Source organism: Leopardus geoffroyi, chromosome D4, assembly GCF_018350155.1.
Source record: "Leopardus geoffroyi isolate Oge1 chromosome D4, O.geoffroyi_Oge1_pat1.0, whole genome shotgun sequence".
In the NCBI taxonomy this organism is placed as follows: domain Eukaryota; kingdom Metazoa; phylum Chordata; class Mammalia; order Carnivora; family Felidae; genus Leopardus; species Leopardus geoffroyi.
Genome location: NC_059342.1, coordinates 72302563 through 72329933, shown reverse-complemented (window position 1 = coordinate 72329933; position 27371 = coordinate 72302563). Strand labels below are relative to the sequence as shown.

The 27371-nt window shown below is 40.6% G+C and overlaps 1 protein-coding gene across 1 annotated transcript in view; it reads right to left on the bottom strand.

Annotated features, from left to right (window-relative positions):
• Positions 1 to 26551, bottom strand: part of UGCG (UDP-glucose ceramide glucosyltransferase) — a 38469-nt gene extending 11918 nt beyond the window's left edge. The window contains exons 1-2 of the mRNA XM_045469277.1: positions 26012 to 26551; positions 7380 to 7521 (exon numbers count right to left, since the gene is read on the bottom strand). Coding sequence (XP_045325233.1) covers positions 7380 to 7521; positions 26012 to 26109 — 240 coding nt within the window. The 5' untranslated portion in view covers positions 26110 to 26551. The remainder of the gene's footprint in view (positions 1 to 7379; positions 7522 to 26011) is intronic.
• Positions 26552 to 27371: the final 820 nt, after the last annotated feature.

Here is a 27371-nt window from a genome sequence, read left to right as displayed (position 1 = left end):
TTCATCATGAAACATCTCCCTGTTCTCTAGAAGCTCTGTCTCTGAACTTACTATTTCATGAAGGTGCTATAAAGTATGTATCAAATCCCAGAATGATCAACGTAAAGAGTTTTTCCAAACTCTTCCCATGAAAAGGACAAAGTGCTATTAGATTTTTGCTGTATAATAATTTTTTGAAATAAAATAGAATTTGGTTGAAAGTCTATCATCCTGAGAAGCATGATTAGCCTTCTAACAATGAAAACATCCAGGGTTTTATTTTGCTCAGTGCTACGTTTACTCTTTGATAGGATGTTTACTCTTTGATAGGACATTAGGGAAGTCATTTCTTCACATTTGACTGGCTGTGTCGGTTACCCTGGGACATTTATTCAAAGAGAATACTGGGCCCCACTCTTACTTTTGAATTAGAATTTCTGGGGGCAGTTCGGACATGTAACTAGGTTTAAAAAATCTGGAGCTAAACCTTTAAATTACCATTTAATAAACTACTACATTTTTTTTTTAAAAAAAGTGTTTGCTTTCACATACAAAGATGCTACTTTATTATTTTGTGGGAAAAGTATTCTTAGTAGTAACTTTTTTTTTTAAGTGCTGCTAAATTCATGCTGACTCAGTGACAAATATCCTACCAATTCTCTTTCTAAAATGGGATGGACATTTTTAAGCAAAGGAGAGAGGTTAGTTGTGTCCCCGAAAAAACAAAGCTATGTGTTTAAAAAAAAAAAATACAAAGAGCTAAGGACATAGCTTTTTAAGTATCTAACATACAGGAACCAGCTCAGGTAAAGGGAAACTCAGCAAAAACTGGCAATATGGAAATTAGGGGCTGAGTATGAGAAGGGCCAGGACTAAGGTCAATGAAGAAGATAATAAGATTTTTTTTTTTCAAGTGGAAAAAAAAAAGTTTTCTCAATAGTTAAGTAGACTCTGGGAAAACAATGTATACTTTTCTCATACTTTCTACCTACTATTATTATACATTCTATCAACTAGCTACCTTTAATGATGACTGACCAAAATTGCCACTCAGGAGGTATTGAAACCAACTTTACAGCTACCTAGTCTTCAGGGACCAGATAAAAATCTGAGAATGGGAAGGACACCACTACTGCCCACACCCTTGAATTTTCCAAAGGGTTGACTCCTAAATCCTGTAAAGCATCAGTCCTCTTCCCGACCTCTCAAAACAATGTTCCACTGAACTAGCCAAAAGGCATCGACCTTAACAATGAAGACCAGAAAGATTAAGTGACTTTCCAAAGGGTAAAAGTTACAATTAGCTTCCCTCCTAGAGTGAGCTGCTCAGCCAGCCTTGCTGTAAGAATGCCTAGTTTTTCCCAACACCTCAGTTTCTTCAATGCTTTTATAATTTATGCTGTTTTGCAGGTATGAGCAAGTACAAGTGAAGGGAAATGTTCGTAAATGATACAATTCCATAAAATATAAAAAAAGTTAGTCTTTGCTTTCTTCCCTAGCAAGAGAAAACTTTGCAAAATACAGCTCTAGAAAAGTATTCAAAGGAGACAGAGTTTACCTTTATTCAAATGTAAGATTTAAAGTTTCCATTTTTATTGATTATGCCTTTTAATTTCAAATGAAAACCAAACACCTCCTGATTAGCCAGAGTGCAAATAAAACTCAATTCACATTATCTAAAAAACGTTCACTTTTATTTAAACACACGACTTATGCTTTCGCTTGTTTCTGATACTGAAAATTATACCAAATAGGAGGTAGCATTCCAAGTATGTTCTAAGGTATTAAATGTTAACCAGGAATCTTGATTTTTCAGCTCTGCTAACCACCTCTGTGTCTTCAGTGTGATCAAACATTTTATTTGCTAGGAATCTCTGTATTGGAATAATTAAATCACTCCAACTACACTGTAACCGGCAAAACACAGTATATTAAGTTGGTTGAAAGCTTTCTTAGCTAATACAAAAAAAATTTTTTTTAGGGGTGCCTGGATGGCTCGGCAGGTTAAGCGTCTGACTTTGGCTCAGGTCATGATCTCACGGTTTGGGGGATTTGAATCCCATGTCGGGCCCTATGCTGACAGCTCGGAGCCTGGAGCCTGCTTCGGATCCTGTGTCTCCCTCTCTCTCTCTGCCCCTCCCCCGTTCGTGCTCTCTTTCTCTCTCTCAAAAATAAACAAAAAAAAATGTTTTGTATATTTTTACACTATCTAAAGGATCAAATGTAAGTATATATGTTCAAAAATATAGCATTTATTAAAAATATTACACTTTAAAAATATTTCAAGAAAACGCTTACTTTATAAATCTGAAACAGCTATACAATACAGTGAATTCCAGTATAAATGGGCAGTATGAATCTAGAAATAAACACCAGAGCAATTTATTTATTTTTAATAAACTTTTCATATCTCTTTATTTTATCTTATTTTATTTTATTGAGAGTGCGAACGGGGGAGAGGGGCAGAGAGAGAGGCAGAAATAGAGAATCCTAAGTACGTTCCACACTCAGTGCAAAGCCCAACACAGGGCTCGATCCCACAACCCTAGGATCATGACCTGAGATGGACACTCAGTTGAAACAACCAGGCACGCCTAAAACCCAGAGTAATTTAGATGAGAAGATTAGTCTCCAACAACTCCTTAGTAATTTCCTTTTCAAACAGTACAATGACTAAAAGGCTGAGAACAAGAGAGGTGTAGGAAATCCACAACCTGGGATCCAGCCCTTTGATATTCAAGAAGTGAATGTCTGAAATGGCAATAATCACGTATGCTACGTTCAGATGCATATATAGCATTAGATTTAGGTATATAAATGACATAAGAAAAAAGGGCTCACTGATTCAGCCCTGTAGACATTAGGAATATAAATTTTGAACTATAGCAAACAAGACAAAGCATCTTAAAATAGAAAACTTTTTAATGATATTAATCAATTACATTGCATATCAAGTAGGAATATCTTGAATTGTCTATAAATAACTACATATCATTTTATTTTATTTATTTTTTTTTTTTCAACGTTTATTTATTTTTGGGACAGAGAGAGACAGAGCATGAACAGGGGAGGGGCAGAGAGAGAGGGAGACACAGAATCGGAAACAGGCTCCAGGCTCTGAGCCATCAGAGCCTGACACAGGGCTTGAACTCACAGACCGCGAGATCGTGACCTGGCTGAAGTCAGACGCTTCACCGACTGTGCCACCCAGGCGCCCCTTTTTTTTTTTTCAACGTACTACATATCATTTTAAAGAAAAATTTTATGAGGGTATTTGGATTACAGAATATAAATTTTCTATGACAAGAAGAGATTTAGACCCCAAATGCCTAGAACAGTCTCTGGCATGGAATGATTAATAATACACTTATAAGTTAATGCATTTGTCTTTAGGGTATCTTCTGAGTAAAAGATAGATGCCAGGAAGGAAATGTTTCGTAAGAACACAGCTCTGAATTCAAAGACTGGACAAGTTGAGTTATATGCATCTCTATTTTCAAGAAATAGTTTGTTTATACTGTTTTCCAAATTTACTTGGTAAATTCCTAATCTTGCAGATTTGGAAGTTTCACTAACATATGTTGTGCTTGGTCTTTTGATAACAGATTCGATTTTCTGTCTTCTAATTCTTTGTTTAGAAGACTATCCAGTTAGAAAACAATTCTTCTTAAGGAGAGCTACACCACTGGTAAGAAAGAGTCTAAACATGGCACTGGACTTGTAACATTTTAAACCAATTGTGTATTTGCAAAAGAAGCAAAAAACCCACCACAATGACCACAGCCTCACTCTGGTAAGAATTCTGATCATTTAACTTAAAAAACTCTTCACATGGCAAGGATTTACTAAAGTAAAGCTATTTTGCTGAATCTTCCTGCTACAGCTAAATCTCTCCCTAAATGCCTTCTTTGCTGTCACCGAGTGCTCAATTTGCGGAAAATGAATTACATGGCTTTTTCACTCCCCCCCCCCGAAAGAATAAATATCAAAATAAGTGAATTGATAAGACACGTAAAGCACAGAAATCTTTCAGGACAATTAGCATAGTAACAGTCTCACCAAAATTTAAACCTAGAAATTTAGAACAAGTACCAGAACAAGAAATATTCTTGCACATGTCAAAAATTAAATTTCTGACCATGTTCTTTTTTTTTTTCTAGAATCACCTATAATGTTCCAAATCAAATCAGGAGGAAAAATTTAGGTCCAGGATGAAACCAGACATACTTCTCTAAAACAGTGTTCACACTCGACAAAAAGCAAATAGTAAAGTTTGCTGGGCCTGGCAGTCACACAAATGTTCGTTTCAGGACTACAGGCCTCCTTGGGCACACAAGCGACTTGTCTGTTCACACTCAGATTGGCGGGAGGTCAGTGGTTTCACTTCAGTTTCTTGTGGAACATGGGCCATTGCTCTTGGTCTTTTAAAAATCAAACGAAATTGGGGTGCCTGGTGGCTCAGTCAGTTAAGCATCTGACTTCAGCTTAGGTCATGATCTCATGGTCCGTGGGTTTGAGCCCCGCATTGGGCTCTGTGCTGACAACTCGGAGCCTGGAATCTGCTCAGAGTTCTGGGTCTCCCTCGTTCTCTGCCCCTCCCCCACTCACACTCTGTCTCTCAAAAATAAATAAATATTTAAAAATTTAAAAAATAAAAAGGAAATGAAATGCCGTGAGATCCAAATTTTCCTTTAGACTGCAGGTGCTTAACACTTTTCCTCCACTTTACAAATTTTTGATTTACACAGCTAACAGTACTTTTATAATTAGTAAATAAAATTTTGAAAAAGTAATAAAAACAATCTCTTACATTTGGAGTTCCTCATTTTATAGTAAGAATCAAAATAGTTTTCTCCTTGATGAATTTAAATACCTCAAGGGCATAATTTGTGGAAAAAGCAAAAACAAGAGCTCTTGAGATAATCCCACATTGTAATAAAAGAAAAATCATTCAGAAGAAGAAATCAGTTATCGACTTACCCCAAATGTTCAGAATTAATGGATACATATGTTCCTGGATTATTTTTAGAAACTCTTTCTACAACTAAAGCCCACACTAACTTCCTCAACCAATTAAATTCTGTGACTATCATCTCACAAGGGCTGCAACACAGAAGTTCCATAACTTAGTTGAGAGTGGTTGAATGGGGAAAGGGTAGGATGAGGATTAAAAAATTGAAATGTGACATTAAGTTTCACAAGGATAAATGTATGATTCTAAGCTGTTCTGAGATTTAATAATAATCAATGAAGATATTCTTTCCTTTATTAAAAAAATCTCTTGCACCTGGGTGGCTCAGTTGGTTAGGCGACAGACTCTGGGTCTCAGGTTGGGTCATAATCTCACAGTTCGTGGGTTCAAGCCCCACGTCAGGCTCTGCACTGCCGGTGCGGAGCCTGCCTGGGATTCTCTCTCTCTCTCTCTCTCTCTCTCTCTCTCTCTGTTCCTACCTTGCTTGCACTCTCTCTCTCTAAATAAACAAACTTAAAAAACATTAAAAAAAAAATCTCTCTGCATATATTTATACAATGTGAGGCTTGAAAACCTTCCATTTTTATTTTATTTTTACGTTTATTTTTGAGAGAGCGCAAAAGGGGGAGGGACAGAGAAAGCGGGACACAGAATTAGAAGCGGGCTCTGTGCTGACATCAGCAAGCCAGATGTGGGGCTCAAACTCACAAGATGTGAGATCATGACCTGAGCTGAAGTCAGATGCTCAACTGACTGAACCACCTAGGCATTCCTGAAAAAACCTTCCATATTCCTTATTGCAAAGCTTATTTTACAATTAATTTTATTAAAGGCCACTTTTTGCACTTCTAGTTGGGAAAAAAATCAAGTACAGATCTTATTTTTTTTTAATTACATATTCAATTTATGGGATAGATAATACATGCGTGATTCAGATCTCTAAAATTATTAAATACATATATAATACACAACACACACAAATTGTAAGAAAAACACATAATGGTTTTGCTTAAAATTAGCTTCAAATACCTCGACTTCCAAACTTTAAAAGCAGTAATATAAAAATGCTACAAAATAACTGAATTATACTCGTGTCTACATACTTAATAAGAGCTGCATTAAGGCTATCACGTCTGTGTCTTCTCTATTCTTTTCATTGATGCTACTGAGAAAAATAAGAGCAAAAAGAAAGAAAATAAGAGCATGAAAAACAGTTACTACAAGAAGTGTGGTGTGTATTTTATCTTCCTTCTCATTACTTGGGTTACACTGTCCTGAAGAAATAGGAAGGAGTCTCCAAGTGGCAAAAACTATAGAAAAGCTGAGACAGTGAGGGTAAAAACTGAGGCAAGTGAATAGAGACCATGGAGGGAAAATTCAAATGGACTTAAAATCAAGCATGTAGACATGTAAAGAGACATTCAAAAGCAGTGTTTCAAACAGGCAATTTAAAAAGCTGAGATGAAGCTAAATACATAAATCGAGGAATAGTTAAGTTCTCATAAGAAACTATAGGCAGAGGGGCACCTGGGCGGCTCAGTCGGTTAAGCATCTGACTCTTGATTTGGGCTTAGGCCTTAACCTCATGGTTTGTGGGATCGAGACCCACACAGAGCTCCTCAAGGTCCACACTGACAGTGTGGAGCCTGCTTGGGATTCTCTCTCTCCCTCTCTCTTTGCCCTTCCCCCGCTCATACGCTCTCTCACTCTCAAAATAAATAAATGAACTTAAAAAAAAAAAGAAACTACAGGTGGAATATTAAAAGGAAGAGATAAAAAGAATACTCTCATCTCAACAAAACCAGGAGTTCTCCAATGAAGGATTAGGTTGAGTTCATAGATCTACAACTTGTATAGATAAATGATAGGAAGAAAACAATTGGGCATTAAAACTCAGAAACATACAGAAATTAGAAATTAGGTATGAGGAAGACCCATGTTATCACTAACTGTAACCTATTCTTGGCTCAAAAGCCACATTTTACAGGGGGTTTATGTTTACTTCTAGCTATCCTGAATCCCATTTCAGACCATTAAACGCCGCTTTTTCTTTCTCACTGCCTCTTCTTCCTGTCATTCACGTACAACTCTCAAGATTTTTATATTCAAATTGCCAGGCACTTAACCATGTCCGAGTTCCAGGAGGTTTACTCACAGATTTCAAATTCAGATGGACAAGCGGTTACAAAAAGGAATCTGCACCCCTCCCTTCCTCAACCCCATTTCTGTCCTGTGACTGCTGCTACTAGAGCATAAGTTGTATGAGGCCGAGATCACCATGAATGTTTAATACCTTCACCTTTTACAGTATCAGAATGCCTCTTTAAGTGTTTACCATGAGGGAGAAGCGTGTGCACGCGCACACACACACCAAAAACCAAACAAACATGATCCCACCCATTTCTAATGAGTAGATGACTGTACTTACTTTGGGATAATCCAATTCGAAGAATGTCTCCAAGTTGTTGATTAGGTTAGGATCTACTCCTTTCAAAGGTTTCAGAAGAGACACACCTGGGAGCTTGCTATATGGCTGTTTGTCCGTTGCCTTCTTGTTGAGGTGTAATCGGCTGAAAAGCAAATAATATATACGTTATTTCTGGAGAATATAATAGTGCTATATAAAGTATGCGTCAAGCTATCAAGAAACTACTAAGTTCTAAGTTAAATTTTTTTTTAATTGACATCTTTTTAAAGGGTTATCTGAAAATGAAGGAAAGTAATCAGGTAAGCATCCAGTTTAGGAAAACCAGATCTAAGCAGAATGAATGCTCCAATGGAGGCTGGAGCTTAAGAGTGTTGTTTATTGCTGTACTCACAGTGCTTAGAGAACTATGCTTGGCAAAGAGTAGGCATTCAATAAATACATGGTGAAGAAATGAATTATAGTGTTAGCCTACACATTAACTGCCCTTCTTCCCAAAGAGCCATCAAAAGAGACCAAAAACTATAAAAACTGTAGGGGGCGGGGGGAGGGAAATCCCTATCTTCCCCAGAAAAATAGAGAAGTGTAACCAGAAAAATCTGAGATATTTCTATAGTAAGCAGTCCACATAACACATGATTGAAAGAAGCACTAGGCTACCAGCAGGGCAAGCAAGAAAATGGGATAACTAGCAGCACTCCCGATATTCACAAGCTCAGAATGGCTGGGATGGAACAGAGGGAATTTGAAATCTCAATAATGAGAAAAATGTCTGGTAATGACACTGGAAGATACATCATTGCCACCAATTCACAGATAAGTTGGCCAAGGTTCTCAGTGCTGGCCCATCCCATGGCTCTTGAGGAGGGAAGCCATGCCAATTAAAGAGAGAATTTGCCCCAGTTAATGTTCACGGTGTCACAACAAAGAGAAGAGATGCCTTTCAGCAGAGTGATGATGTTTCTAAAGGAGGTCACCAAAGTCTTCCTCCCTCCTTCTCATAAGCACGTCTCTAAGCACTCAACAGTAATTACAGGTTAGAACAATCAGGGGGCCACGTGCAAGATATTTTAAGACACACGTTCTTCCACATTTTAACATCTCCGAAATCAATGGCATCTTATGATTGGTAGCAGCCAGATGGCAGTCCTAAATTAATAGCATGAAACCCAACCAATGAAACCTTCTAGAAGATCAAGAAAACACCAGCGTCCTGGATTTGATGAAATACGCAATTAATCTATGAATGACTTCTGGAAGTACATCACTACCATCATCCAGAACAGTTAGCCATGGGCTCACTCTCAGCTAATTAAAGACAGGGATGTGCCACAGTGAACATCTAATGTTTCAGATAAAGCCATAAAAAATTTTACAGAAAGAAAACAGGTTACCTACAATGGAAAAAAATTTAAACCAACAAAAGATTTCTTAAAGAACAAGGTGATACCAATTTCTGATCCACAGTCCCCAAATGCTGGATAATAATGGGGCACCATTTCCAGCAGTGCTGCTCAGTATGGTCAGTGAATAAAGTGGCTTTTTACTGGTCTGTGATGAGAAGAAATTGAGAGAAGCATTTAGAAATGTTTATAGCACTTTGACCTTTCCATGCCATCCACACACATGATCAGTATATATGTATGTATGTAGTTAGTAGGCTCCCAAAACAGGGCTTGAACTGACAACCCTGAGATCAAGGCCTGAGCAGCGATCAAGAGTCAGACAGTCAACTGACTGAGCTACCCAGGCGCCCCCAGTATTTATTTTTATTATAGTTTACCAGAGTATTAGTCCATGCCAGACTGGAAAAATTTTAAAGAGCTGATCCTTTGCCATAGATAGTTTGGAAAATATTCATCTACCAAGTTCATTGAGAGGTTGGACAGAGGTAAAACCATAATCTAAAATTTATATAACCACAAAAATGACCACTATTCCGTTTATCTAACAAAATGGCAGATTAGATGTCTGAGGAAACCCAGCCAATAGAGAACATATAGACTGCTGGAGACAAAAAAACTTATATATTTAATTGATTGAACCAGTTGTATCCACGTGGTTCAAATCACTGAAGATATTAAAATATTCACATAAAAGAAGTCTCCCTGTCGCCCCTGTCCCCCATCTGCCATGTTCTCACCACCGCATTCTCAGCAATATTAGTTTCTTGTTCATCTTTCCAGACTTTTAAAAAATGCATATACAAGCCAACACACATGCACACAGGCGCGCGCGCACACACACACACACACATTCTTACAGAATGGTTATAATATTTGATACTACTGCACTCAAAGCATGTTTTTAAACACATGACTGAACTGTTAAGAAAATAAGGGAAACCTCTCAGGTCAGAAATGAGGAGAAATCTCTGAGTGAGTGAGTGTTGGATGCTTTCGCCCCAGGGCCACCTGTTAGATCTAGAGATGGAGACAAGCCTGAGGTAAGAATGATGGGAACTCTGTTCTGACAACCTTGTATAATATGGAATCCCTGAAAGGCAAAGTAGAAAAATGCTGGCCCACAGAGGGAAGATGGGGATGTTGCCTTCTTGGATCCACCCCTCAAAGAAGGAAAGTCTTCCAGAAGAACACCTGACCACACAGGTTTGGAACCCGTAACACAAACTACCTGTGTTGCTGAACAAAACCCAAGAGAAAGACTGAGAGAGACCATCATATATATAAAAACAACATGCAATGTCTAGAAATAAAAATTATGATTGTTGACATAAAAACTCAATAGATAGGTAAAACAGAAGACTGCATATACAGTTTAAGAGAGGACTGGACAAACGGAATCTAGATTTGAAGAAATTATCCAGAATGTGGCACAGAGAGAATGAGAAGCAAAAACACTGAAATCATGAAACAGTTTGAGACACGGAGGATAAAATAAGGCGGACTAAAATCCCAGAAATTTTTTATTCTCTTCCCACTGCAAGATCATTCAAGTGCTATTAAGCTTATCAAAACACGCACAAGGTCATGACCAATTCAGAGAAACCCAGCCCACTATCTCATTGCCATTTAGCAAATCTTTAGATTAAGAACAAGGATAACTTAAACAGTGTTAAATAGTCTAGTACTGATCCTATTCCCTCCACCCATTCTCCTTCATTAAGATATTTTGGTTTAAACACTAACATAGATATACCTCCTATCCTTTGAAGAGCTTTTCATATCAAGAATGCAGTATTTTATCAGACTCATTCTGACTCACCAAACAACAATGAAGTCCTCTCCAGGTTTATGATGAAGACAACTGGTAAATACTAGATCTGAAATTTCTACTCAAAAATAACTCGAACTCCCAACTGTATCACAGGACCTTTAAAAAAAAGGTCTTTTGTGTTTTCCCCCACATCCATCTCTCCTCCCTCCATCCCCCAATATTTTCTTTCCATATCCCACTGAGTCCTCTTGTGGAGCATACCCTAGGATACAAGAATCCTACTTTGAAGAATACAGTTTCAATTTATGTAACACAACTGACAAAGCCCCTTGTTACAAATTGCTTGAAATGTTTAGCAAAAACAATAAAAGAATATCCATGACGTCACACACAAAATCACACAGCACTATGATGAGCACACAGTGGTGCTCTACAACTACTTAGCATCCCCTTACCAAATAATCCCTTTTTTTAATTTATTTTTTTATTAAAAAAATTTTTTTTTAACGTTTATTTATTTTTGAGACAGAGAGAGACAGAGAATGAACAGGGGAGGGTCAGAGAGAGGGAGACACAGAATCTGAAACAGGCTCCAGGCTCTGAGCTGTCAGCACAGAGCCCGACACGGGGCTCGAACTCACGGACCGCGAGATCATGACCTGAGCTGAAGTTGGCCGCCCAACCGACTGAGCCACCCAGGCGCCCCTAATCCCTTTTTTTAAACAATCATTTTTGAACCCCAAATGCATACTATGCATTATCCTGTGTGCTGGAGATACAGTGATGGAAAGGCAAATTCCCTACTGTCAAGGAGCTGCAGTCTAATGGGGGAATTGCACATGTATAGAAGTTCTTCTTCATATAAAACTCTTACGGTCAACCAAGCTATGTCCTAAAGCAAGAAATCTATTAACTTTGCCTGCCACACAGAGAAATGATGCTGGCGGGTGCCTTGGCCTTGGCCAGTGTATTGTAAACCAATCTGTAGCTTTCAAAACATGATCAACAGCCAATTTGCCTGGAGTCTCAAAAGTGGCCCAAGTGGTAGAGTCTTCCAAGTGGGGTGGCTCTGACAGGGTCTACAAGGTTTCCTGGTTTCAAACCAGTTTTTACTTTGGTATCTCGGGGCAGGGTTTCTGTATCACTTAGAATTGAACTTGAGCCTACTGCATCCACACATTGCACAGGATCGACCACGGGTATGCATTTCCACCTGTGGCCTGGAGCAGGTGACCTGCCCTCTGTCAGGATCCTTTGCACAGTTCTTTCTCACTTTCAGGTTCTACACTGGGAATCCAGTTCTACCTTCCCATCATGCATTTTGTTTGCGACCTTGTCCTTCTTTTAGAGGGTGGAGGAGAGTACTTTTTATTGATGCATGACACACATACAGTGAAGTCACATATCAATAAGTATACAGCTCAATGAATTTTCTCAGAGCAAAACACCCATGTAACCAGTACCCAGATCAGGAAACAGGATTACCAGAACCCCAGAAGGCTTTGCATGTCCCCATCTACTAACTACCTTCCCCCTCAAGGGTAACCACTGTCCTCACTTCCAACACCATAGGCTAATTTTGCCAGTATTAAAATGTTATCTAAATGGAATCCCATAGGATGTACTCATTTGTGTCTGGCCTCTTTGACTTCATATGTTTGTGAGATTCATCCTTGTTGTTACATTTAGTTATAGTTCATGCATTTTCATTACAGCATGTATTCCTTATATTAACATACCACACTTTATTTAGCTACTTTCCGTTGATGGGCATTTGGGTTATTTCCAATTTGGGGCTAATACAGCCTTGTCTCTGTCCTTACAAAAGTATCAAAAAACTTGACCTAAACCCCACCCCACCCCCCACACTTAAACTTTTGGGCAAGATGAAGAAACAGGGACCCAGTTTGCTTGCCCACCTGAAACAACTTTTTAAAAATCAGACAAAATCAGGGTGCCTGGGTGGCTCAGTCGGTTAAGCCTCCGACTCTTAATTTTGGCTCAGTTCAAGATCTCACAGTCATGAGATAAGTCCTATGTTGGGCTCTGCACTGAGCATGGAGCCTGCTTGGAATTCGCTCCCTCCTTCCCTTCTCTCGGTCTCTCTCTCTGTCCCTCCCCTACTTTTTCTCTCAAAATAAATAAATAAGCATAAAAAAATCAGACAAAATATAGGAAACAATGGTTTTTAACATACTAGACATCAGGTAAAGAAGCTTAGTGACTCCTGCAACACGGAAAACAAAGAAGCTAAGCCCTCCAACTGCTCCAGCTACTGCTTTGATACAATTTCCAGACCAGGAGACCAGTGTTTCTCAATATTTGTATACATAATGCCCACAGGCGAAAATCACAACTTAATGGACTGGTTGCAGAGCCTAAGAATCTGTATTTTTATAAGCATCCAAATGATTCTGATGCAGGCCAGCAGTGAACCACACTGCTGTAGACTATAAATTCTCCAGGCTCCGGCAAAATAAGGATAAACAACAGTATGTTCTCAAGTTTAAAAAACATTGACTAGATAAGAATAAAGAAATATATATACAGAGCTCAGAAGGTCAGGTTAGTCTAGAGAGAGAAATACGGAGCCATCCAGAGTTTGTTGACTACATAAGCTCTCCCGGGTAAAGCATGCCATTAGCAGGTGGCCACAAATCAATGTAACTGGCATAGAGCCAATAATACATGCAGGAGACCAGGAGGGAGTAAGCCAAGACGCAGAAAGGCAGGAAGAAAGGATTTATTAAAGACGGCTTTATTTGGCTGTTTTCTTTCTGAAAGGGTTCAAGGAAGAGCAACATTGAATGCAGCTGAGAGGTGTAGGCAAGAACTGAAATGTCCACCTCACTGTGTGGATCTGCTGCCTCTGGAGCACTGTGCATGGGGAGAGGGGAGCATGGAATGAAAAGGAAGCAAAGGAATGAAGCAAAGGAATGGATGCAAAAGAATGAAAAGTGCAATGTGGTAACAGGGAATAAACACTAATTTCTCATGAAACCTGACAGTGAGTAAAAGGGCAAGAGTAACTAGATGGAAAAAGGTTTTTCAGTTTAATTTGGGGGAAAATATTTTCAAATACTTGAGTATACAGAGTGAGGGGAAGAGCTAGTCAAAGGTAAAGACAGAGAAAATGGCATAGCACGACAGGCTCCACAGTGTGGAGCAGGAGTGAAGAAAAGCTGACAAGACGGAAGGCAGGATAGTGAAGATTTAGAAGAGATTCCGCCAGTAATGGGTGACCTAGGCTAAATAAAGAAACAAGGCAGTGCCAGAGAGCACTGAAGGCTTAGCTGAGATCTGAGACCATGAATGTGTAGTAGTACTAACCCACATGGCTGTGAGATTACCCTCTGCAGGATTTTGAAAGTTGAGAAGCTATAAATTATGAGATGGGTTCAGGATAACAAGGCAGACTGATAGGAGGGAAGGCAAGGGGCAAGATGATGAAGTGATGAACTTGAGTTCTGGCTACATGGAGGATTCAATGAAACCAAGAGGTAACAGGTGAGGGCCACAACTGTGGATGAACAGCCTAGGGCACCTGTTCTCAACCTTAACTGCACATGAAAATCACCTGGGGAGTTAAAAAAAATCCTGATGCCCAGACCAGTCAGATCAGAATGTCTAGGGCTGAGACCTAGGCAAGCAGTACTTAAAAAAAAAAGTTTATTTATTTATTTTTGACAGAGAGAGAGAGAGAGAGAGAGAGAGAGAGAGAGAGAGAGAAGGAGTCCCAAGCTGGCTCTACACTGTCAGCACAGAGCCCAAGGCAGGGCTTGATCCCATGAGCCGTGAGATCATGACCTGAACCGAAATTTAGAGTGAGAGGCTTAACTGACTGTAATTTTTTTTTTTTTTTTTTTTTTTTTTTTTTTTTTTTTTTTTTTTTTTAGGCCTCCCCTGGTGACTCCCAAGTGCAGTCAAAGCTGAGAACCATGGACCTAGGAAGACTAGATTTCCTGTAAGGAGAGAAGAAAGCTCAGGAAAATCAGGAAGATCAGCAGCTAGTTACAGGATGGGCTGAAAACAAGTAGCCCACGAAGCAGCTCAAACAGTGTGAGAATGGGGAAGAGCTGCAGGAAAGCAGTAGGGGCTCTCTCCACACGAGTCTCAATGTTGCCAGTTATCAGAAGCAAGATTCACAGCAACTGAAGAAATTCCCATACTAACACTCTATCCTTGCAGATTACTTCCGGGGTTATTTTTAGGTTATCCACAGCCGTACAGACAGCATACTGGTTTAAGAGCCTGGGGTGGAGGAGGTTCTCCTGGATTTCTATACCAGCTTCACAGATAATTAGCTGAGTAATCCTTGGGTAAATCACTTCTTTATCTCAAATTTTTTTAAAGTGTGTATAATTAATTAGTACGTACCTCAAAGTAGTTGTAAGAAACAGAGGCAATTAAGCCACAAGTAAACATTCAATGATAGCTAATATTGATCATTTTTTAAAGCTGCTAATTTTAAGGACGTTTTCCACCAAATGTAACTTCTCTGAATTACCATAGTTCTAGTAGGAGATTTAGAGATGACAAACATTGATGAGGCTTATACACCAGAATGGAAGAACTGGAAATTCACATATTTAAAGATTCTTTGATAGGTACTTAAATATTAAGCTATTACGTTGGGCTTAAAAATTTTTTTTATTTTTTAAAGGCTTTTATTTTTAACTAGTCTCTACACCCAATGTGGGGCTCGAACTCACAACCCCAAGATCAAAGATTCGCACACTCCACCGACCGAGAGTGCCAGCCAGGCACCCCTATAAGGCGCTTTTTTAAAACATAAAACAACTCTGGTGTATTAAGAAAGATTAAAGGGGGAAAAAGGGATCATCAAAATTCCCAAATCACAGTTAAAAGAGACAGTCAAAACATGGCATAAAACACATTTAATACAAAGTTTAAATGATATGCAGTTCTTAGGCTAAAATTATATCCCAAGTTAAAATTACACCCAATATTTAGGAACAAATCTGAAGTTCTGCGGAGATCATCCAAAAGTGTAAAGGCAATGCAACTAAGGAACATTAACAGCAATTATCCCCTGAAGTGGCCTGATCTCTTCCTTTAAACCATTAGATGGGTTCTCAGTGGGTCAGAGGCGCTGCATCAGTCCTGGCTACTCTGAATTCCTCTACCCTCAGAGCCTGACTCAAAATGTGGGATTCTGCTGCCACAGAACCCTTCACTTGGCTCTCTCTGCTAGAGGGAGAGCTGGCCACGCTCAGAGTGGAGCGGGGAAGGCCAGACACCATGAGCAAAGGAACCCCCAGTGACTATGTAATCCAAGCACACTGCCTCCTAGAATGGAGACATTTTGAGGGAGTCCAGAAGAGACTGTTCTGTAGACTATTAAATCACCACGCCCGGCGCAGTCCCCAGAGCAAACACTGCAAGGCAGCCTTCTAAGCACTCCAAGTCCAGGCCAGAGGGAGGCCCTGAACACCTGGAAAGCCCTCAATCAGTGGCAGCATGTCCCAGGCATCGGGCTCCAGCAGAGCCATAATTTGGGATTTTAATAATAATCTTAGTTCTTTATGGAAACAGAACCACCCCTCCTAATATATATGTCCATCTGAGTTTCAGAAATTTGATTTTATTACATTTTCAGGAACACACTGGGTTACAAAAGGGAATGGACCTCCTCTATGTCCGGTCAATGGTTTTGACTGGTTTCATGTTTAAAGAATAAAATCATCCTGGAACGTGACTGAGCCATTTTGGGGAGACAGAAAGCACGGGAAAACTTCAATGTGTCATTTTCCCGAGGAATTATTTCTAAATTAAATGTTCAGTCAGGAGCTGGAGTCACCCTCTGTCACAAAAGTCGCATTCATGTAATTAAGGCACGTCACTCTCAAGGGCAGGGAGGAGGAGGTGCTCATGGCCAGCTGCTGCAGGGCTGTACCTGCCAGCAGCGGGACAGGGGACAGAACACAGGGGACAGGAGTATGGGTACACGGGCTGGGCTGCTTCCTCAGAGTAAGTCAAGTCCAAAAAGTCGTGAGGGGTGAATCACAGTCAAAAGAGAGAGAGGCCTTCAGGTCCTGCCCTCCATTGTGAGCTAGAGGGACATCTATTCACAGAACACTTCAAAGACCTCCAAGTGACTGTAAGAAATATTCAGGGTTTCTGGTGGACTTTATAGCAGCTTTACCTCGATGAATCCTAACTGCCGCTCTGCAGAAGGGTTTTCAACCTCTAAGCTGATGGGATGGCCTTATTTTATCTTGGATGATTTGTGTTTCCTAACAGCTCATCTCTAAAACTGTTACTCTTTTTTGCCATTTTGGCTTATCGTTTGAGCCTTCTAATCTTTTTTTTTTTTTTTTTTAATGTTTATTTATTTTTGAGACAGAGAGAGACAGAGCATGAACGGGAGAGGGTCACAGAGAGGGAGACACAGAATCTGAAACAGGCTCCAGGCTCTGAGCTGGCAGCACAGAGCCCGACTCGGGGCTCGAACTCACGGACTGTGAGATCATGACTTGAGCCGAAGTTGGCTGCTTAACCAACTGAGCCACCCAGGCACCCCGAGCCTTCTAATCTTTTAATTCCCCTCCCTGCTTTCCCTTTCTCATAAATTTTTTAATTTAATAGTGCGTACCACTTAAAAAAATGTTTGTTTTGGGGCGCCTGGGTGGCGCAGTCGGTTGAGCGTCCAACTTCAGCCAGGTCACGATCTCGCGGTCCAGGAGGTCAAGCCCCGCGTCAGGCCGATTCTGTGTCTCCCTCTCTCTCTGCCCCTCCCCCGTTCATGCTCTGTCTCTCTCTGTCTCAAAAATGAATAAACGTTGAAAAAAAAAAAAAAAAAAAAATGTTTGTTTATTTGGGGCAGGGGGAGAAGGAGAATCCCAAGCAGGCTCCGCACTGTCGGCACAGAACCCAAGGCGGGGCTCAATCTCACAAACTGCGAATTGCAAGATCATGACCTGAGCCGAGGTCAAGAGTTGAGCCACCCAGGCGCCCCTAGTGTGTACCACTTTAAATGGCTAATTTTACAGTTTCATATTCTGATTGCATTTTGAGCAGGAGGGAAGCCTGGTATGAAGGGACACTCCCTGGAGAGAGGGCAGGCTCTGCTCTTCCCCTTCAGCAACCTTAATGCAGCAACCTTAATGCAGAGAACTACACCTCCCAGAAGTGAAGCAAGAATCTCACACAAGGCTTCGAAGGGAGTAAGGATTCCTCGAGGGCAAAGTTCACCTTGCTTAACAGCCCCCCACCCCCACCCCAACAGCGCTTTTTTTTTTTTTTTTTTAATGTTTTTATTTATTTTTGAGACAGAGACAGAGCATGAGCAGGGGAGGGGCAGAGAGATGGGGAGACACAGAATCCGAAGCAGGCTCCAGGCTCTGAGCTGTCAGCACAGAGCCCGTCGCGGGGCTCGAACTCACGAGCTGTGAGATCATGACCTGAGCCAAAGTCGGACGCTCAACCAACTGAGCCACCCAGGCGCCCCCAACAGCGCTTTTTTTAATAGTTCTGCGGGGTGGCTCGGTTGAACCGATTTATCTGACTCTCGGAATTCATCTCCTCTGTTCCATGCCACCAAGCCTGTTAAAATTTCATGTAAAATTAGGCTGACTGCTATATCAGCAGGTCCCCTACTTCACATAGTCCATGCCTGCAATTTCCAATGATTAAAGGCTTCTGTTGTTGTTACTTCTGCCTGTGCCCTGGAAGGCTGTTACTGTGTGTTTATGATCACTAGGTGTCATGACTAATGTTACTTCTAGATAGCACTTATCTTTTAAAAAATTGCACTGCATCAAAATGGGCTTCTTCAGCAACACAAAGCACACCTTCTGGTGCAACCTGAACTCTGTAGACAGAAGATTCCCCAGAGGACAGAAAATAACCAATAGTGAGTTAGATTTATGGGAAAATACAAACTATTTCCACTGGACAGTAGACTTTAATTACATACTAGAGAATATGAAAAATTCCATTACCATTGAAAACAAATAAGATCTTTATTAATTTTACCATTCCCTCCCCCCAAAAAACCCCAACTCACTAATCCTTTGATGACAAGTTAGCCCTAGTGTATGGGAGATGGACAGGGCATGGTATTTTGCTAATAACAACTAAGTAAGACAGGCACCCAACAGACTATAAGCCCAGCACACAGTGCTCAAAAACACAGGAGACCCTCAAATATAGCATCCACTCAAGCTGTTTTCAAATCAAAACTGTCTCAATGGTCTTCTAGAAAATTCCCTAAAGCAGAATGTGATGTTTAAATTAAACTGTTCTGTTTATAAAATAAAATTCTGTGGATGGAGGAAAAGTGGGGGACACTTAACGATCTGCATGTCAACCAACTCAGGAAAGCACTGGGTTCGGCATCCCCTGAAGGTCAGATCTAAGGGTAAAGATTATTTATGACAAGACAGGCATTCCCATAGGAAAACCTTGGGGAGGAGATTCAGATCTGTAAGTAAACATGTTATTAATGGAGTCTTGTTTCTATTTTAATCTGCAATTAATTAGAAATAGTGAAATAAAGATTCCGTTTGGTCCAATAAATTTCATCAGAGTCCATGGCCACTGAAAGCATCCCCAAATCTGACCATCTACCTCAGATCACAATGGCCAAATGATACTGAACTAATGAATGTAAATCCACCATCACTACTGGAAAAAATTCAAAGATCATTCATTCAACCAGCAATAATTGAGTGTCTAGTACACACTGGAGATGGGACAGTAAATAAGATACTATCCCTACCCTCAAAAGCTTACAATCTAATTGGGAAAAGAGACAACTGAACACACATTTACAATTCAGATGGGTAAAATCTAGGTACTAAAGAAGGATAGAAGGGGGGCGCCTAACCCAGTAAAAAGCTAAAGTCTAAATAGACTTGAATGAGTAGAAGTTAAACAAAAAAGGAGGGGAAAAAAAGGAACATAAGGAAGGAGAATTCTAAAGAAAACACATTGCATAATCAGGGGAATGTCAGTAATTCAATGTTGCTGAAGAAACAAGTACAGGGCTCAGCTCCTAAAGAACTATGCATGTCTTGTTAAAGAGCCTGAATTTTAACGTGAAGGCAATAGGGAATCATAGTAAAATTTTAAGCACATGATCTAAGATTAGTGCTCCAGTAGGATAAGGCAACAGTAAGAAAAGTAAAGTAAAAAGGGAGCAAGGCTGTTGGAAGCGATACCAATGAGTAGAGATAGTTACAATAATCTAGAATAGAGATAAGGGGTAACGGCACTAATCATATAGGAAGAGGAAGGGTTGATGAATCAACAGAACCATCACTGAATATTAACACTGAATTACAATGGGCATTTTGCTTTTTAAAGCTATCACACTATAGTCCAATTTGGTATCTTCTCAGGCTCAGGTTAAAGGGGCTCTACTGCCTCATTCGTTCACCCAAAGTGGTCCTGGCAGCAATGACCCTACCTGATCAACATGTGGCCAAATTCCAAGTGTATCTCAGAATTGAACCCAAGCAAGAAGGTCTCAATTCACATTCCACTAAGGCTCAGAACGCCAATGTATTAATGAATTTAAGGCAAAGGCCACACTATCTAAAAATAACATTTAAAGTGCTAAAATTTACATTAAAAACAATTCGTTTCTGACAGGTGGTTTACCACAGACATCCTGATACAATGAGTATTTAAATTCCATTCAAAAACTACGCAGCAGGTATAGAAGTTGTTGTGCTAAATAGGTTAGAAAAAAGTAGAATGAACTGGAAGGAAACCTCCAGGGAAAAGACCTCTGCTTTACTAGAGGGCAGTTAATATTTACAGATACAAGGGGTATTTCTACACTAGCCTGGCACCTCCAGTCAATTAAACGATAAAGCCTAGCACTAATCATTAGGACATTACATACACAGGACAAAAAAAAAAAAAAAAAGATAATCCAAGCAGAGGGAAAATGGGAGTGCGGGGGGAGAGAAGAGAAAAAGAAGGGAGATAGAGGAAAAAAGGCAAGGTGCCTTGCTCAGATACCCTTATCATCCAGCAATATGGCTCCAAAGGGCTAAAAAGAGAAGAAAATGGCTGCTTCCAGGCTTTTTAAAGGATTTCACCGCAGCCCCCAAGCTATCAAACCACATTAGATCTCAAAAAAGGAAAACTCATAAAGATCACTTAGGGAAAAAAAAAGTCTGGGGAATAAGAGCCCTGAATTTCAGTGCTCTAATCTGAATTTTATCTTGAGCATTATAGGCAGTAATCCCGGAAACGTGTGCCATCTAGAATATATCATAAAATGACTAAGTATCAGTTCAATATTAAAATTGGAGAAGAGCAAAGCAGTAGTATACTGATAGAGATACCAGTGAACAGAGATCATTTTGAAATATTAAAAAGAATGGCTCTCTAGTTTACAAATTATCTCAATTATGTTAAATTGCAGGCTTATAAGAATTGTAAGACATCTGTGAAATCTTAACAAATAATCTGAGCAAGAATTGTTCACTGTATTAATCACACTGATCTCTATTTTTTTTTTGTTGTTTATTTACCCTTTTTTTTAGTAATCTTACACCCAATGTGGGGTTTGAACTCATGGCCCTCACATCAAGAATCACAGGCTCTACGGACTAAGCCAGCCTGAGCTCCATTTTTTTTTAATACTTGGCTCTGTCTCTAAGAAGACACAATTCAATAGAACACTGAATCTAAATTAACTAGATACCATTGCACATTGTATTTGATTTAAAAAAAGAAACAGTTGGTTTTTTAAAAGTTTTATAGCTTTTCTCAGCCATTTTCCTATAGTATCTGTATGACTTAAATGTTTTTGACAATTAGGTGTCCACGATTAATCTCTTTAATGTGACAACCAGAGCCATATAAGTTTTTGAAATAGGATCCATTTCCATCAGTTGCTAGCACACAAATTTTATAAATTTTTTTTTTACATTTATTTATTTTTGAGAGACAGAGAGAGGCAGAGTGAGAGCAGGGCAGGGGCAGAGAGAGAGGGAGACACCGAATCAGAAGCAGGTTCCAGGCTTTGAGCTGTCAGCACAGAGCTCAATGCAGGGCTCGAACCCACGAACCATGGGATCATGACCTGAGCTGAAGTCGGACGCACAACCGACTGAGCCACCCAGGCACCCCAATGAGCACACACATTTTAGAAGAGTCTCAATATCTGCTTATTTTAATATGTATACTTTACCTTGTTTCAAAAAGGATTCTAGAGGACACAGAACATGCATTCAGAAAACATATTATTCAATAAAATACAGAATATTAGCACATCTTAACCAAAATATTGTTGCCAGTGTTCTTTAGCTTTCCTTGTCAAAATGTTGATATTAAGTTTGCAATTTTACTAAGTACAGTAGAAAAAGGGGTAGAGGAACAAACCTTAGTGGTCTGCTTGAAAACAATTCAAACCAGGAAGTATCCTTATGACAATAAGAAAGGGATCAAATCAAATCAGTAAGTAATTCTGAAGGTGGCACCAGAAGAAAGAACTTAGCAAAAAAAAAAAAACGGGGGGGGGGGGAAGGTAAGATTTAATTTATACAGAAATTAAGCTGTTGCCTGGGTGGCTCAGTCGGTTAAGCATCTGGATTAAGATTCTGGATTTTGACTCAGATGATGATCTCAGTTTGTGAATTTGAGCCCCACTTCTGGCTCTGCTCTGACAGCATGGAGCCTGCTCGGGATTCTCTCTCTCTCTCAAAATTAATAAATAAACTAAAAAAAAAAAAGAACTGTTTAAAAAAAAGAAATTAAGCTGTGGACTATTTGCTCTATGTTGAGTTACTCATTTCAAAAAGGTATTCTTAAGATTCCTTTAATGAATGAACTATTCATTATAATGTTATAAACTAATTGCATTTTTTTCATTCTATTTTCAGGATCCTATTACTGGAAGTCACAAAGGTAACTATGTAGGGCATGAGAAAATAAATACAAAGCCTCTCTATGGTATTTTAATGAAGCTAAATGCACTAACTGAAAGTATTTAAAGAAAACTTTACTGTGTATCATTAAGCACAAAATAAATAACTTACGACAATTGTAGAGTTGTCTCAAGTCTAACACCATGGGTTACTTGGAACATTAAGCTACATTTCTCATGTTTGTTTTAATTAAAAAAGTGTGATTTTATCATTATGTATATATTATAGAGGGAAGGGGATATATCATACTCCTTTCTTGAAAGAAGTCAATTTTCTCCAAATTGAGCTGCAAATTTAATACTTCCAATTAAAAATAATATTTTAATCATTCCAATTGAAAAACAAGGTTACTTAGGGCTTGGGAAAAAATCTTAAAGTATATCTTTAAGTAAAAATGCATAAAATCCAATAAAGTTTGCAAAAGAATAAGGGGCTTTCCTCACCAGTAATGAGGTAATAAAACTTCATTAATTAAAACAGTAGAGGGGTGCCTGGCTGGCTCAGCGAGTGGAGCACTTCACTCTCGATCTTGGGGCTGTGAGTTCGAGCCCCACACTGGGTGTAGAGATTACTTAAAAATAAAAATTAAAAAAATCTTAAAAAAATAGCAGATACTAGTACAAGAACAGATCGATGAAACAGCACTGGGAATCTTGAAACATGCAAGAATACAGAAGAATTTTAGTCTATAATAAAGATAGTATTTCAAAACTGTGGTATAATCAAATAATAATTCAATTAGTGATTTTGGGACAAGTGGCTAAATATTTAGGTGAACCTAAAATTAAGTCTCTAGATCTCATCACATCACAAAGTAAAATAATGAGTACATTACATGATAAAATGTAAAAAAAAAAAAAAAAAAAAAGGAAAGAATTCAAATTACTAAAAGAAAACAGACATTAACCATATAATAATTGGAGGAATAGCTATAAAATTACACGAGTCAGAAACATTAAAAAAAGAAAAAAAAGGCCTTGACAATCCAAAACACAGGTGCACATACTTTCCTCCACGTTAAACGTATGTACAAAGTTGAAAGACAAAAAAAAGAAAAAAAAAAAAAAAAAAAAAGCTGGGGGAAAAAAATGCAACCTATCACAGAAAAACAATCTTCGTATCAAAAAGATTAATACAGCAATAGACTGCAGCACAAAGGATTATGAGTATGTAATTTACAACTAAATGTAACTAGCATATCAATATATGAAAAATGTTCAATACAACTAGTAATTAAAGGAATGAAAATAAAAAACAGAAAACAGTGAGGAGCACGATAAAATGCAAGGGGGAAATGAGGACCAAAATACAATGTTACCAGGACTCCGAATAGATACAACCTTCCTATAGGGCAGTATGTAGCAAAGTTTAAAATGTGCTCCTGGCCCAATAATTCCTTTCAGGAACCTAAACTAAGGAAATCCTCTCAAAGATGTTCACATATGAATTCATCACAGGGTTGTTTGTAATGTTGATAATCGGAAACCTAAATGCCCATCAATGAATACATATTAGTACCTCATAAACGAAAATGCCATAAATCTATTTAAAAGGATGCAGAGATGATATTTATTAAAATAGGAAAAAAGTGGTCATGACATTTTACATGGAAACCCCATGTGAGCAGGTTGGGCAAAGCCTGGATGTCTTGTTCTTCAACCTTATTTCCAGCACCTAGAAAAGTGCCTTGTAAAAAAGGAGCTCCCAGAAAGCATTTTACTAAATAAATTTTAAAAGCAGGCTACAGAACAATAATTATAATGTCAATCCCCACCCCCTTCCTTCTTTCTTTCTCTCTACACACACACACACACACACACACACACACACACACACACACACACAATTGGAAGGACAGCCACAAAAGGCTGACAAGGTGAAGTTCTGGTGTGTGTAACTTTTCTTTATTCCTCTCTGTACTGTCTAAATTTCTTACATAGTTAGCATTTTTAAAATTCTTATGATTGGAAAATAGTAACAACATTGCTTTTTAAGAACTCATATATATTTAAAATGAACTCCAGAAAGTGTTCAGTGACATCAGCTACAAGCTACAAAAACTGAGATCAGCAGTATCCAAGTGGCATGTTTTTTTCACCTCCAAATAAATATCTTTGGAGTATGTTTTCTACAATGTACCACCTTTTTCCAGTACCAGGAAATGCCACCCTATCCTGATAAAATGCAAAATTTCCAAAAGGAAAAGCACATTTTTTTCTAGAGTAAAAAGCGGGGTTGGGGGGGGGGGGGGGGTGGTGAGTAACAAATTTCTTAAAAGTCCTCCCATCTCAGGGTGGCTCAGTAGGTTAAGGATCTGACTCTTGATTTCAGCTCAGGTCATGATCTCACAGCTCTCGGGATAGAGCCCTGCATCCAGCTCTGCACTGACAGTCCAGAACCTGATTGGGATTCTCTCTCTCTCTCTCTCTCTGCCCCTCCCCCGCTTGTGCTCTCTCAAAAATAAATAAATAAACATTAAAGAAAAAAGTCTTCCCATCTCCTCTATTGACACACGCCCTCTTCTAGTTGGTGATAAAGATTACTATGTATAATCATGTTTTCTTCAGGCTAAAATGCCAGTGAATCTGTATCAGCAATGTGCTCTCTGTAATTCTTTCCTTTCTTTAGGAAGGCAGATTTCATTTTAAAGACATTTAAACAAGTGAATATTTATTATTATTCTATCATTATTCATTACTCATTATTCTATCATTATTCATCCCACTACCCTATTTTATATCATTCAGACTTTATCACTATGTGAAATAACCCTATTTGAATTATTATCTGCCTCTCCTTTCCAGAATGTAAGCTCTATGAGGACAGGAATGTTGTCCTGCTCACCACTGTGTCCCCAGTGAATGGCATCTAGTAAGGACTCAAGATGTAGTTGTTAAATTAATAATGAAAAAGGTCGGGAGGGGGGAGACAAATTTAAATAAGACTATATGTAAGGAAATGGAAAAAAGGAAAGAAAACTACAATGAAATACACAAGCTGACATGACTCTAGGCTGTAACGTCAGCCCGGAGGTTTGGTGGATATTTTTCAAGGTGGACAGGTGCTCCACACCTATCTAAAGGCATCCAGGAAGAAGAAAAATCCACAGGGAGGTCTCCGGGTAGCTGTGTACAGCTCCCAGAAGAGTGAAAATGATCATCATCATAACAGAAATGTCGTCCAGGTCGAAAAAAACAACTACAGCACAACAACACACTATATTTGGCCCAGATGAAAAATCAAACGAAGCCCCAACACAATGAAACCAAGCAAGCAACGTTCCGTCGACACATAGAAAGATCATAGTCTCCTTTCCCCAGGCCGTGCAGTCGCCCGCAGCCCAGCAAACCCCCTCACTCACCACTTTCCCCCCTCAAGGACCCCCGCCCCAGCTGGTCCAAGGTGAGAGGGAATGGAGTAACAGTCTGAGAATTAGCTTTCTCCACTCCCACCCGAGCCCAATCCTCTCCAAAGCGCAATGCCTCCCACTCTCCCACCCGGAGGCCCTGACCCCCGCGCCAAGGGCTTCTCCTGCTGCCCCTCACTCACGTGTAGATGATGGCCATGAAATGCATCAGCCACAGCACCAAGAAGAGGACGAACCCGAAGACGGCCATTCCCTCCAGGGCCAGGTCCAGCAGCGCCATCCCCCGGCCCGGCCCGGCCCGCTCCGGCCGCCGCCGCGGACCGCGCTCCCGCCGGAGGACAGGGTGGGCGCCCGGCGCGGGGGCGCTGGAGGGGAGAGGAAGGTGGGGAGAGGAAGGGGCGGAGGGGGGTGGGGACGGAAGGGGCGGGCAGGGCCTGCGCGCCCCGCCCGCGCGCACTCGTTCGCGCGCTGCCCTGGGCGCGCTCGCGGCTGCGGGCGCTGCGGTGGCCGGGCTCCGTGGTCAGAGCGGCAGTGGCCCCGCGCTCCGGCTCGCCTCTCCACACCCTCACAGGCGCCGGCCGGTCCTTGAGCGCCTGCGCCCCAGATGCCAACGCCCCGCCGCCTCGCCGCGGGACCCCGGGCCGCACAGCTCCGCACCCTGCTCCGCCGCCGCAGCTCCGTGCACTAATCGAAACCGGCGGCCAGCGATCCGACTCCCCGGCGCGCCCCGCCTCTCCCCCGCCCTCCGGAACCGTGGCGCCCGCCTCTCCGAGGGGCGGTGCGCGCCGCTGCTCCCCGCCCACCTTGCCGCTCTCGCGCCCGCTGCGTCACCGTCACCTTCGAGAGCGCGCCCCTGCGAGGCTTCTGCTGGACGCGAGCCCGCCTTCTCTCCCCGGCCTCCTGTCTCCGCCCGCGCCTACCCCTCGGCGTCGGGCGGCGGCGCCCCGGGCGGCCAGCCCTGCAGCCCCGGGGCCGGCCTCCCCCGGCGGTGGCGGCGCGTGACCGTGTGTCCGGCTCAGAGGCTGCTTGCCCTCTGTCCGGCTGCAGTGTTCGGGGGCGCCCCAGAGAAAGACACCGAGTTCCAGGCAGCCGCTCGGGTTGTCTCGAAATCCAGTTTCCAACGCTGTATCTGCAGCTTCTCCGCCGGGCACCGCTCAGAGAGGCTTAGGCCCTCCTCCAGGCCATGCTCCTGGACGCACGGGTGTCCCATTGCCTTTCTTTCTCAATGCTTTTAATGCTGTGTTGTCTTGGATCACAACCGACCGGAGAGCAAAATAATCGTATGCCTCACATATCTCTAAGCACCGTAGAGAATGTAACGTAAAAGAAATTCTCACATTCACAAATATAAGGAATCAGTTAGTATGGAAGTCCCCTAAGACTACTGTCCAATACGGTAGCCATATGTGGCTATTGAGCGCTTAAAATGTGGTTGGTAGAAATTGAGACGTGCTGTGCGTCTAAACCATACGCCGATGTCGAAGACCACCTCATTAACCAATTTTGGTTACAATTATTGATTACAGCGTGAAGCTATTTTTT